Source organism: Dasypus novemcinctus, chromosome 6, assembly GCF_030445035.2.
Source record: "Dasypus novemcinctus isolate mDasNov1 chromosome 6, mDasNov1.1.hap2, whole genome shotgun sequence".
Classification (NCBI taxonomy): Eukaryota; Metazoa; Chordata; class Mammalia; order Cingulata; family Dasypodidae; genus Dasypus; species Dasypus novemcinctus.
The window spans coordinates 76,815,909-76,829,874 of NC_080678.1; the positions used below are offsets into that span (position 1 = coordinate 76,815,909).

At 37.5% G+C, this 13,966-nt stretch overlaps 1 protein-coding gene across 1 annotated transcript in view; it reads left to right on the forward strand.

Moving 5' to 3' along the window:
* The window catches only part of SIRT1 (sirtuin 1), a 29,944-nt gene extending 17,868 nt beyond the window's left edge, over positions 1-12,076 (forward strand). The window contains exons 6-9 of the mRNA XM_004470507.5: positions 100-179; positions 5,115-5,301; positions 6,696-7,256; positions 9,999-12,076. Coding sequence (XP_004470564.2) covers positions 100-179; positions 5,115-5,301; positions 6,696-7,256; positions 9,999-10,327 — 1,157 coding nt within the window. The 3' untranslated portion in view covers positions 10,328-12,076. The remainder of the gene's footprint in view (positions 1-99; positions 180-5,114; positions 5,302-6,695; positions 7,257-9,998) is intronic.
* The last annotated feature ends 1,890 nt before the right edge of the window (positions 12,077-13,966 follow it).

Genomic DNA, 13,966 nt, shown 5'->3' on the forward strand with positions numbered 1-13,966 from the left:
GGAGACTCTTAAAATCACAGGGCTTTTAATCTTTGTTGCATGTTTAAGAAGCAGAAATATCCCTTTAATAAAGCATATATATATATGTGTTGATTACAGGTTCTTTTGCAACAGCATCTTGCCTGATTTGTAAATATAAAGTTGACTGTGAAGCTGTACGAGGAGATATTTTTGATCAGGTAATTATCACCAATATTTTAAGAATTTAAGCCTATCTCTCATCTCTTCTCCCCGCCGCTTCCCCCGCCCCCCTCACCTATTCAGGCATACCTCAGCAATTTTTTTTTGCTGGTGAAGGTCTTGCCTTGATGTTAATGGCTGCTGACTGATCAGGGTGTAGTGGTTGCTGAAGGTTGGGGTTGACAGTGGCCATTTCTTAAGACAAAGAAGTTCATTGACTCAGTTCTCTGATTTTTCCTTTCATGAAAGATTTCTCTGTAGCATGCGATGTTGTTTGACAGCATTTTATCCACAATAGAATTTAGTGTTCACAGCGTCTTTACTAGGGGTAGATTCCATCTCAAGAAACTACTTTCTTTGCTCATCCATAAGAAGCAACTCCTAATGCATTCAAGTATTATCATGAGATTCAGTCATATTTCCACTGCATCTGCAGTTACTTCCTTTACTGGCCTTTTTTTAAGATTTACTTTATTTCTCCCCCTGTCCCCCCCTCCTCCGTTGTCTGCTGTGTACATTTGCTGCGTGATCTTCTGTGTCAGGTGGCACTGGGAATCTGTGTCTCTTTTTTCTTTGTCATCTTGCTGTGTCAGCTCTCCATGTGTGTGGCACCACTCCTGGCCAGGCTGCATTTTTCGCATGCGGCAGCTTTTCTTGCAGGGCGCACTCTTTGCGTGTGGGGCACCCCCGCGTGGCATGGCACTCCTTGCATGCGGCAGCACTGCGCTTGGGCCTGCTCACCACACAGGCCAGGAGACCCTGGGTATTGAACCCTGGATCCCCTACATGGTAGGCAGACACTCTATCAGTTGAGCCACATCTACTTCCCAGCCTTCACTGGTCTTGAATTCCTGAACGTTGTCCATGAGGGATGAAATAAAATTCTTGTAAATGTTGATACTTTGATGTCTTCCATGAATCATGACTCTTCTAAATGGCATCTAAAATGGTAAATCCTTCCAGGTTTTCAGTTTCCTTTGCCCGATCTTTCAGAGGATTCACTATCTGTGGCAACCTTACAAAATGTATTTATTAAATAATGAGACCTGAAAGTCAAAATGACTCCTTGATCCAAGGGTTGCACAGTGGACATTGTGTTAGCAGGCATGAAAACATTAATGAAACATCTCCCAACAGAACTCTTGGGTTACCCAGGTACATTGTCATCGAGCAGTAATATTTTGAAAGGAATCTTTTTCTGAGAGTAGTTCTCAATAGTGGGCTTAAAATGCACAGTAAATCATGTATATGGAGTAAATTTAGCATAGTTCTTAAGGGCTCTAGGATTTCCAGAATGGTGAAAGAGCATTGGTTTCAACTTAAAGTCACCAATTGAATTAGCCCCTAAAAGAGTCAGCCTGTCCTTTGAAGCCAGGCATTGACTTTTCTTCTCTAGCTATGATAAATGCTCGATGGTATCTTCTTCCAATAGAAGGCTTTTTCATCTACATTGAAAACCTCTTTATCAGTTTTCTTAGCTAGATCTTCTGGATAATTTGCTGTAGCTTCTACATCAGCACTTGCTACTTTGCCTTGTACTTTGATATTATGGAGATGACTTTCATGACCCAACTTTTCTTAACACTGTCAGCCTTCACAGAACTGAAGGAGAGTTAAGAGCCTTGCTCTGGATTAGATTTTGGCTTAAGAGAATATTGTGGCTGGTCTGATCTTCTATCCAATCCAATAAAACTTTTTCCCTGTCAGCAATAAGGCTGCTTTCACTTTATTATCATTCATGTGTTCTGGGCTAGCACTTTTCCTTTGCATTCACAACTTGGCTAAGCTTAATGTAGTTCTAGTTTTTGATTTAAACTGAGAGATTGCAACTTTTTCTTTTACTTGAACACTTAAAAGGCTACTGTAGGTTTATTAATTGTCCTAATTTCAATATTGCTGTATCTCAGGGAGATAAAGGAGATGGAGAGACCATGAACAGCTGTTGGTAGAGCAGTCAGAACACTCACAGTTTATCAATTAAGTTCATCTTACATGGGCGTGGTTCATGGTGCCCCAAAACAATTATGGTAGTAACATCAAAGATTAGAGATCACCATAACAGATATAATAATGCAGAAGTTTGAAATATTGGGAAATTACCAAAACATGACAAAGACGGGAAATGAACACTTGAATTTGGAAAAATGATGCTGATAGACTTGTCCCACCAAGGGTTGCCACAAACATTCCATTTGTAAAAACTGCAGTATCTGTGAAGCATAGTAAAGTGAAGCATAATAAAATGAGTAATGCCTATGTAGTGTTCTCTAGGACTCTGGAGTTTCAAAAGAGTTGATTCAGACAGTTCCTGCCTATTTAGTAGTTGTTCGGTAGAAACTGATTTCTGGAGCTTCTACCTCCATCTTCCCTCAGTCAGCTCTTCACTATTGCTTTTTCTCCTCATTCTCCCTTTCAGTGCCTGTCAGATTTGGAATTTTAAGTTGGTTGTAGTAATTCTTTAGAATATTTTAAAAATTATTTTGAAAGATATTTCATCCATGTCAAAAAATACAGAAAAATATAATTGAGAAAGGAAGTCAGCTGTAAATAAGTCCTATGTGCTTAGCTGCATGTTTTGTTAATCATATATAATTATGAAGTGTAAGGGTAGTATATTGGAATGGAATTGTATTTTACAAACTTCATTTTTTTAAAGGTCAAGTTCCATTGAATTACAATGTCTTTTACAATTTATACATATGACACAAGGTCATTTTAAAGGAATATGTTTTTTCTGCATGCATGCACACATATATATAGGCTTTTTCTTACTAATATTTGATGGACTCTGGAATATCATATACTTCTACATGGCTGTTATAATAGTGGTGTTAATATTCTATTCTAAAGTTTGTCATTTAGTTACTAGTGTGTCATTGACAGTTGATATTTAGGTTGCATTGAATTTTTTTTCATCTTTATATTCTTTAATTAAATTAACCAAAGAGCAAATTAAAAGAACTAAATGTTCAAGTCAAGACTTTACAAAAAGAACTGTTGCTCAAATTTTACTATTTAGCCATAGCTTTTGTTTCTTTAAAAAAATATAGCTCAGTTTTATTGAGACATATTAAGAAAGCATACAATTTATTGCAAAGTAGACAATGGTATTTGGTATAATCACATAGCTGTGCATTCACTTCAGTCATTACTAAAGCATTTTCATTATTTCAATAATAATAAACAAAAACCAGACACACAAACCCACAAAGAAATGTCTCCCCTCTCAATCTCTATTTCCCCTGCTGTACACAGCTATTTCTAGCTATTGAACTATTGCTTATTAAGCAGTTATTTTTTTTTAAACTATTTTATACATTTAATAATTGAAAATACAAATTAAAAACTAAAAAGAAAACACAGTTGGGGAAAAAACCATATATTTCTCAATTAGATGTACTGGAACATAATAAACTTTTTTAAAAAATCATACAGTATGTTACACAAAATATTTGGTGCATAGTAATGTAATCATACAGTATTTGTCCTTTTGTATCTGGCTTGCTTCACTCAACATGTCCTCCAGGTTCATCCATGTTGTCATGTGCTTTACGACTTCATTTCTTCTTACAGCTGTATAATTTCGATTGTGTGACTACACAATTTGTTGATGGACACCTGGGTTGTTTACAGCTTTTGGCAATCATGAATAATGCCACTATGAATATTGGTGTGCAGAGTGCAGATGTCTGTTCTTGTCACTGTTCTCAGTTTTTCTGGATATATATACCCAGTAGTGGTATTGCAGGGTCACATGGCAAGTCTATATTCAACTTTGTTAGGAACTGGCAAACAGTCCTCCAGTGTCTGTCCTATTCTGCATTTTCTATCTCTCCACATCCTCTCCAACACTTGTATTTCTCTGTCTTTTTAATAGTGGCCATTCTGATAGGTATGAAATGATGTCTCATTGTAGTTTTGATTTGCATTTCCTTAATCATTAGTGATGTGTTGAGCATTTCTTCATGTGTTTTTTTTTTTTTTAAGATTTATTTATTTAGTTATTTCTCTCCCTTTTCCCCCCGCCCCGGTTGTCTGTTCTCTGTGTCTATTTGCTGCGTCATCTTTGTCCGCTTCTGTTGTTGTCAGCGGCAGGGGAATCTGTGTTTCTTTGTTGCGTCATGTTGTTGTGTCAGTTCTCCATGTGTGCGGCACCATTCCTGGACAGGCTGCACTTTCTTTCGCGCTGGGCGGCTCTCCTTACGGGGCACACTCCTTGCACGTGGGGCTCCCCTACGTGGGGGACACCCCTGTGTGGCAGGGCACTCCTTGCGCGCATCAGCACTGCGCATGGGCCAGCTCCACACGGGTCAGGGAGGCCCGGGGTTTGAATGTGGTAGGCGGACCCCCTAAACACTGGACCAAGTCCGCCGCTTTCTTCATGTGTTTTTTTGCCATTTGTATTTCTTTTTTGGACAAATGTCTATTCAGGTCTTTTGCCCATTTTTTAATTGGGTTGTTTGTCTTTTTATTGTTGAATTGTAACATCTCTTTATATATCCTGGATATTAAACCCTTATCAGATAAGTGATTTCCAAATATTTTCTCCCATTAAGTTGGTTACCTTTTCACCCTTTTGACAAAGTCCTTTGGAGTGCAAAAGTATTTAATTTTGAGGATATCCCATTTATCTATTTTTTTGTTGTTGCACGTGTGTTGGGCATAAGGTCCTAGAAACCACCACCTATTACAAGGTCTTGAAGATGTTTCCCTACATTTTCTTCTGGTCCTGGCTTTTATATTTAGGTCCTTGATCCATTTTGAGTTGACTCTTGTATATAGGGAGTGAGAAGGGTCCTCTTTTCATTCTTTCGGTTATAGATGACTGTTTTCTTTGATAATTCTGAAATGTATTTTAGGAATAGTGGAAACACTAACTTTCTGACTTGGACTTTTCTCTTTTTGCCCCCTCAACCAAAATCTTGAACATGTAGGTGGTTCCTCGATGTCCTAGGTGCCCAGCTGATGAACCACTGGCTATTATGAAACCAGAAATTGTCTTTTTTGGTGAAAATTTACCAGAACAGTTTCACAGAGCCATGAAGTATGACAAAGATGAAGTCGATCTCCTCATTGTTATTGGGTCTTCCCTGAAAGTACGACCAGTAGCACTAATTCCAAGTAAGTTGGTGATAATGGCTGGAGAATATGGCTTATGTGTGTCATAGGTTGTGAAAGGATTCCTATACAATAGATCCTAGTTATCTTACTCTGTTTTTGGATAAAGACTAGTGAAGAGCCAAAAAAGAAAAAAAAGGAAAAAGTGGCATTCTTATTCATTGAAAATTGGTCTGACATTTGGGAAGGGGTGTGTGTGTGTGGTACTGTCAAACAGCAGTAATTCCAAATTCTGTATCATGAAAAGCTATGGTAAAGAAAACTGAGCTTGTTTAATGTGGCACCTTCACTTGTTTAGACTTAAGAAGGAGTCCCTGACTTTTGTGTTTTCACTCTAAATATGAAAACAATGTCTTATAGTTACACAGGGTTCAACTAAAGAAGACTTAGCAGATTCCAAAGGAGTTATTTACTGATTTCAGATCCAGTAAGTTTAATTGTATAGTTTAGGTAGCATCAGATGTGTCTTCCTAAGTGAGGGAAGGAGAGGAGAGAGTATCAAACACGTAACCAACCAGGGAATTAAACTAGACCCCTACACCAGTAATATAACAGGAAGCCAAAGTAAACAGTTGAAAGAAATGTTAAATCAACCTCTACAATTCTGCATCTTTTTTTTTAAGATTTATTTTTTGTTTCTCTCCTCTCCCCCCTCCCCCCCCCCCGCCCCAGTTATCTGTTCTCTGTGTCCATTTGCTGCGTGTTCTTCTTTTGTCCGCTTCTGTTGTCAGTGGCACAGGAATCTGTTTCTTTTTGTTGCGTCATCTTGCTGCGTCAGCTCTCCGTGTGTGCGGCGCCATTCTTGGGCAGGCTGCACTTTCTTTAGCGCTGGGCGGCTCTCCTTACAGGGCGCACTCCTTGCGCATGGGGCTCCCCTACGTGGGGGACACCCCTGCGTGGCAGGGCACTCCTTGCGCACATCAGCACTGCGCATGGGCCAGCTCCACACGGGTCAAGGAGGCCCGGGGTTTGAACCGCGGACCTCCCATGTGGTAGACGGACGCCCTAACCACTAGGCAAAGTCCGCTTCCCTCTGCATCAGTCTTCAGTCTTCAGTCTTCTTTTCCTATACCATATGGAAAAGTATTGTTAATTTTTTCCCCTTTCTAGATGAGGCAGTGGAGGTACAGAGTGGATAAATCTGAGAAGATTGCTTGGGGTAACTAGTTGACAGGTGTAGAATCTGAAATCTTACAAAATATGCTTAACTGATCATCTTATTAGGTAGCTTGATGAAATGTAATGGCTTACTTAAGAATTACTGGGGGGTTTCTTTTTTGATACTTGGGGCTCTGAGATCTCTTCTAAGAGTAAAGTTAGATTTTTGCATAGCATACTTGTGTCTTGATTAGGTTACTCCCCCTCCTTTTTACTAACTCTTCTCATCTTGTTTTTAGGTTCCATACCCCATGAAGTGCCTCAGATATTAATTAATAGGGAACCTTTGCCTCATCTGCATTTTGATGTGGAGCTTCTTGGAGACTGTGATGTCATAATTAATGAGTTGTGTCATAGGTTAGGTGGTGAATACGCCAAACTTTGCTGCAACCCTGTAAAGCTTTCAGAAATTACTGAAAAACCTCCACGAACACAAAAAGAGTTGGCTCATTTGTCAGAGTTGCCACCCACACCTCTTAATATTTCAGAAGACTCAAGTTCACCAGAAAGAACTTCACCTGATTCTTCAGTGATTGTCACACTTTTAGATCAAGGTACCAAGAATAAAGTTGATGATTTAGATGTGTTGGAATCAAAAGGTTGTAATGAAGAAAAATCACAGGTAATACAGACTTCTACTAGGAACACTGAAAATATTCCTGAACAGTTGGAGAGTCCGGATTTGAAGAACGTTGGCTCCATTACTGGGGAGAAAAATGAAAGAACTTCAGTTGCCGAAACAGTGAGAAAATGCTGGCCTACTAGACTTGCAAAGGAGCAGATCAGTAAGCGGCTTGATGGTAAGAAAAGGTGTTGAACCATTTTGAAAGTAAAATTTTAGTAACAATATTTGAAAGGAATTAGCAATTTTGATAGGTTATTTGGGTAGCTTTTGGCAGCTGAATGAGGACAGTTCAGAATTTAAGCTGGAGAAAGAAACCAGTGATAATCTTATATAATACGGGGGGAAAGAATGTGTTTAATTCTACATGATGTGTTTCTTCAGGAGAAGGGAACACAAACATTAGTTTGAGAAATATTAAGTGCTTTGCCATTGTCTGGTGAGAGCTTTAGCTGGTGGAAATAATGACTGAAATTTGCATGCATACCATTAGCTGTTTTACATACATTTTCTGATTTTAATCTTATGATGTAGGAACTATTATTACTTCTCTGCTACAGGTGGGAAAACTGAGGACTATGAAGGTTAAGTCCTTAGTTACCTTACCCTGTGGAAGGTAATGGCTAGGAAGTAGAAGAGACAGACTGGATTCCAAATCCATATAGCCTGGCCCCTCTTAACCACTAAGCTGTATTGTCTGAGAGAAAGAAAACATCTGTTTCTTCTTCACTAAATATCAGAAGTAACATCTACCTTTTCCTTTTCACGTATGTAAAGTCTTATACTAATGCAAATTGCAGTTACTTTTGTATTAACCTCTAACATATTTTGGGGTGAAAGGATCCCTTTGAGATTGTGGTAAAAGCTGTGATGTCTCCCCTAATAAATGCATATATGCAATTTTAAATATAACTTCCAAGGGCTAAAATTAATGCTGCTTAGAACTACTCACAAGTGCTGCATATACACATATGACTGAAGTGCTTCATGCAGAATTTGAATGGCATAAAAATATTGTAATTATTTAAGTGAGGTAAGCTAAGTCTCCACTATATACAATCTACTTACCTTCTTTGGGAATTTTCTTTGAATATTTTTTTGACAGATGGGTCAAGCACACAGAATTCTGTGCCCTGGAAAGCAAAGGTTAGACCCAAAGTGGGCTCTTATATTATACTTTGATTTTATTCTATTAATTCACAAGTTTTTAAAGGTACAGGCTTTGGAATCATATATAACTTTGCTATATCATTCCCTCTTGGGCATAACTATTTGATCTCTCAGCTTCCTTATCTGTAAAATGGCAATAAAATAGCACATACCTCATGGAATTGAGAATTTAAAAAAGGTAAAGAACATAAAGTTGTAGCTATTAAACTGACCCGCTAGCCTTACTAATAATCTTAGGTAGTTATAGTTGTTACCTATTTCTGTCTTACTGTAAGGTTAAGGCTAAAAAGGAGCAAGTTGGGAGTATATATGAGGTAAACTTTTAATCTGTTTATGGTTGTGGAAAAAAAAGGCAATATCATATACCAAGTATTGGGTACTTGGGTTGAGACATGGATTATTCAGTTCTTCAGGGGAGCTAGCGCTGAATGAAATATTTGTTTGGAGCATGGGTCAAAACTGTAGAAAAGCTCAGGACAAACGTGCTGGGAACCATGAAAAGAATGAATGGCTGTGTTTCAGGAGAGATGGCTCAATTAGAAGTGCCAGATGGGGATTTCTGTTAGCAGCTGGAATACTTGGAGTACTTGACTCCCTGCTCCAACCATGCAAATACCAGTGGCTTATAAAGCTGAAGAACTGTATTCTTTTGCAACAGGAAGAAATAACTGGTCTTCTTACTGGAATTTGTGACCTATTAGTAGTGAAATAATTGTGGGTTCAGGACAAGGACAGTATTTTTTAAAAAATGAATTGTCATACATATTAGGCTCTTTCAGGGGAAGAACTGGGTCATGATGCAGTACAAAACAAGTTTGAAAGCCAGTTGAACAGAAACTTGTGTGTGCTTGGTAGATGGTGTGTCACTTCCAATACATTATGTAAGTAAACAGGCCTTGTCAGTCTGGGATACATGAGGTAGTAAATAGGACATTATGACTTGAAAACAGACTCTTAAGTTAGGCAATACTTGTGAATTTTAGGAACCATTTCATCATGAACTCTTTAGGGTTCCTCCCACACACTTAAAAATAACATAAATATAAAAGAAGCCATATTGACCTAGCTAGGATTAATGTACTAAAGACAGACATTTAAGATTTTATTTGTATTCATGTGTTCACATTGATGCTCTAAGAGTGGAATCTCTTAGAGGAGGAGTTCTAAACCTCCATTGACTTAAGGGGAATGGAGGTAGAAAGGTTAAAAGTCCAGTGCTAGATATGTGCTTCTCAAACGTGAATGTGTATAGGACTGTTGTAACAGTATTGAGTAGGTGGGGGTAGGGCTTGAGAATCTTACATTTCTAACAATTTCACAGGTGATGCCAATGTCCACTGATACTTTGGATAGGCGAAGACATTTTAAAAAATTAATAGGCAGAAAATTTTAAAATATTTAATAAAATGCTTTTAAAACGTCCTTATTTAATGACTATGAGTTGGGTATCTAATATAGGTTGGGCTGCATATTTACCTCATAGAGTTGTAAAAATTATCTCATTTTCCAGATGAGGAACAGAAAGAACTGCCCAAGTTACAGAAGCTAGTTTGTGGAGAGCTAAGATCCGAACCTAGGACTGAGTCTGTTAACTTGTTTTTTAAAAACACTAGGAATAGTCTCTAGTAATGATACTTGTAAAAGGCAGAGCTGGTACCTACACTTCTTCCAGACTGTCCAGTGAGATCAAATTAATCTCAGAAAACCGAAAGTAATTGCTCTTTCTTTTTATTATTGTCATGTATTTCAGGTAATCAGTATCTGTTTTTACCACCGAATCGTTACATTTTCCATGGCGCTGAGGTATATTCAGACTCAGAAGATGATGTCTTATCCTCTAGTTCTTGTGGCAGTAATAGTGATAGTGGAACTTGCCACAGTCCAAGTTTAGAAGAACACATGGAGGATGAAAGTGAGATTGAAGAATTCTACAATGGGTTGGAGGATGATGCTGATGTTCCAGAGCGAGGTGGAGTAACTGGCTTTGGGGCTGATGGAGGTGACCAAGAGGCAGTTAATGAAGCTACATCTGTGAAACAGGAAGCAGTGGACATTAATTATCCATCAAACAAATCATAATGTACTAATTGTCCAGGTACAAGAATTGTTCCACCAGCATTAGGAACTTTATAGCATGTTAAGATGAATGTTTACTTGTGAACTCCATAGAGCAAGGAAGCCAGAAAGGTGTACTATTAATGTAGACTGGTAAAATAGATTTTTCCATGGATAATTTTTAAATTCATTGTTTCTGTACTTGTACATTCAACACTAACTTTTTTTTAAAAGGTACTAAGTATCTTTAATCAGCTGTTGGTCAAGACTTACACTTTGAAAGGTTTATCTGTATGATACATCCATATGTATATATAATTTTGTTTTTGCCTAGTGAGTGAATTTCAACATTTTAAGTTTTCAAAAAGCCATTGGAATGTTAATGTAAAGGGAATAGCTTATCTAGACCAAAGAATGGTATTTTCACTTTTCTTTGTAACATTGAATGGTTTGAAAATCTCAAATCTGTTCTGCTAAACTTTGATTCTTTAGCACAATTACCTATTTTTAAGCACTGGCATTTTCCAAAACTTGTGGCAGCTAACTTTTTAAAAATCTCAAATGACATGCAAATGTGAGTAGAAGGAAGTCTGCAAGAGGTGGGAGAGCACTCAGTTGTCTTTGCTTTCTTCAGGTTAAGACTTGGTGCTAAGAGTTTCAGGAATATATTGTTCAAATGAAGGTGGCTTTTGTACTTTTTGCAGGCATGTAGTAATGTCTATATTGGCTCGTAAACTAACCTGAAAAAAAAAATAAATGCTTTGGAAATATAGTGCCTGCCTGGATCCCCTTAGTTCTGAGAATACCTGTCATTGTTTAAATACTTATCACTGTGGTAGAGCTTGCATTGGCCCTTTTCCATAAGTATTAACCTGCCAAGATGTGAATATGCAAAGCCTTTCTGAATATAATAATGGTACTTCTACTGGGGAGAGTGTAATATTTTGGACTGCTGTTTTCCATTAATGAGAAGAATGGCAGCCTCTGATTATAATTCCAAAGTAATAAGATGTTAATTATAAACTCAGCGAGAAAGTACATGTCTCCTGGAGGCACTGCATGTCCTCTGTTGGGAGGATTTGGTATAAACAACACCAAACCTGCTGCATAGTACTGTGGAGATGAACATGATATAACCTGTAATAGCAAAATAGTTAAACTAGTTCCTATAAAGTATCTTTATTTGAAAGCTTAGCCTGCCTTAAACCTTAGAGATCTACTTTCTCAGCTGCAGAGCCTTCTAGCCTTTTTTTAAAAAGTTCCTACTTTATATTGCACAGTAGCAGTTATTTTCCAGACCTTTTTCCAACACCCACAAATAATTCATACATTGTTTTAGTATTTATTACAGATTTTAAAAGGGATTTGAAATACAGCTGTTCTTTAAGCATAAAATACCTAGCTTAGGACCATCACTGCCAGAGAAAAGAATTGTTTTGAATGGCCATTTCCCCACCTAAAGGAGGTCTCATTCTGAATTTGACTACACTAAAGAATGCAGTATATTTACTTTTACATTTGCATGATAAGTGTGTCTGTGCTATAGATGATATTTTAAATTGAAAAACTTGTTTTAAATTATTTTTACAGTGAAGACTGTTTTCAGCTCTTTTTATATTGTACATACTCTTTTATGTAATCTACTGGCATATGTTTTGTAGACTGTTTAATGACTGGATATCTTCCTCCAACTTTTGAAATATAAAACCAGTGTTTTATACTTGTACACTGTTTTAAAGTCTATTAAAATTGTCATTGAATTTTTTCTGTTAACTTATAAACTTAATATTCTTGCAGAATTTGCAACTTGGAGGGCTGTATTACATACTTTCTTGTCATACACATTTCTCCATTCAGTTAATATTAGTCTTATCAGAATGGTACTTGTTGTAAACATTGATAGAGCTTGTTTTAGTAGTTGGTGTATCACCAAAATGAATATTTCAACCATTTTATGCTAGAAGCTTTCAAAGGTAAAATGTGTGGGAAAAGCAGGGTCTAAGACAGTTTACACATGAAAGACAGGACCAACCACATGACAAAAGAACCCAGGACATTGGGTATGTTGAATTCAGTATCTCAGTCACAATAAAGGCCAGGTTACTGTGAAAGTTTGGTCTCAGGTAGATTGTCCAAATCTCAGAACAGTGAGTGGATAAAAAGACTTAGGAGCAGGTCACACTGGGTATCAAGTTTTTAAAACTCAACTAGGAAGCTACTTAGTCCATTAAATACTGGATTGAAGACAGGACATCAGAACTCAATTTCACTAAGTTCTCTGCCACTTTGAATCAAGGATTGCCTCCCAGTTTCCAGTAAGTTAACTAATCATTTCCTTCTAAGGCATCATCAGAAGTACCTTTAGCATCTGTATTTCTACCAAGTCTTGTCAAAGCATTCTAAGCCTTTTCTATTGAGCACCTCTAATTCTTCCAACCTCTACTCATTACCCAATTCCAAAGCTGTTTGCACATTTTTAGTATTTGCAATAGCAGCACCCCACTCTCCTTGTACCAAAATCTGCTTTAGTTTCCAGGCTGCTTATGCAAATACCATGAAATGGGTTGGGTTAAAGCATGGGAACTTACTGCTCATGGTTTTGAGGCTAAAAATCCAAATCAAGGCATCATCAAGGTTATTCCCAAATGCTGGTGATTCTTGGTGTTTCATGTGGCAAGGTACATGGTGGTATTTCTTGGTCTGTTTCTCTCTCCTGGGTTCTGTTGGTGTTATGCTGCTTCCTTCCTGTGGCTTTCTCTGATTTCACTCAGCTTATAAAGGACACCAGTAACAGGATTAAGACCCATCCTGACTGAGGTGGACCACACTTTAACTGAAGTAACCTCATCAAAATGTTTTTCTTACAGCGGGTTCTCACATGACTGGATTAAATTTAAGGACATGTTTTTCTGGGATACACACAATTCAGACAACCAAAAATTTTATGTCTGGTGAGACTCTTTCAAAAGTGAGATTTAAGCTAAGAGACTATATCACCACTAGACCTGCCCTACACAGCAGTGCAAAAGGCAGTCCTTTAGACTGGGGACAAAAATAGGTTACTAGACAGTATATTCAAGCTCCATAAAGAAATAATGACCTTCCCTAAAGGTAACTACCTGGGCAATTATAAACCTACAGTAACTTTTTGTATGTAACTCCACTTTTATTACAGGTTTTAATATGTAAATACATAAAAGTAATGATAAATCTATGGTCTTGGCATAATATAAAAATATTTGAAACAGGTACAAAAAGATGAGGGGATGGAGGGATATAGGAGCAGTGTATGTGTATAAGTTGGTATGGTATCAGATCAAGTATTAATGTTATAGATTTAATAGGTCAAAACTTAATCCCACGGTAATCAAAGAAAATTTATGAAAAGTATGTACAGAAAGAAGTGAGAAGGGAATCTAAATGGTACAATACAAAGTTATTAGTTATTAATGGGGAGAGAATTGACAAAAAGGAGTAAGATTTACATAGATTAACAGCAAAATGATGGGAAAAAGTCCTGCATTATCAGCAGTGATTTTAAAAAGTAAATGATTAATAGGAAGCAGATGTGGCTTAAGCCGTTGGGTGCCAACATACCACATGGGAGATCCTGGGATTGGTTCCCATGTACCTCCTAAAGAAAACAAGATGTCGAGCTGACAT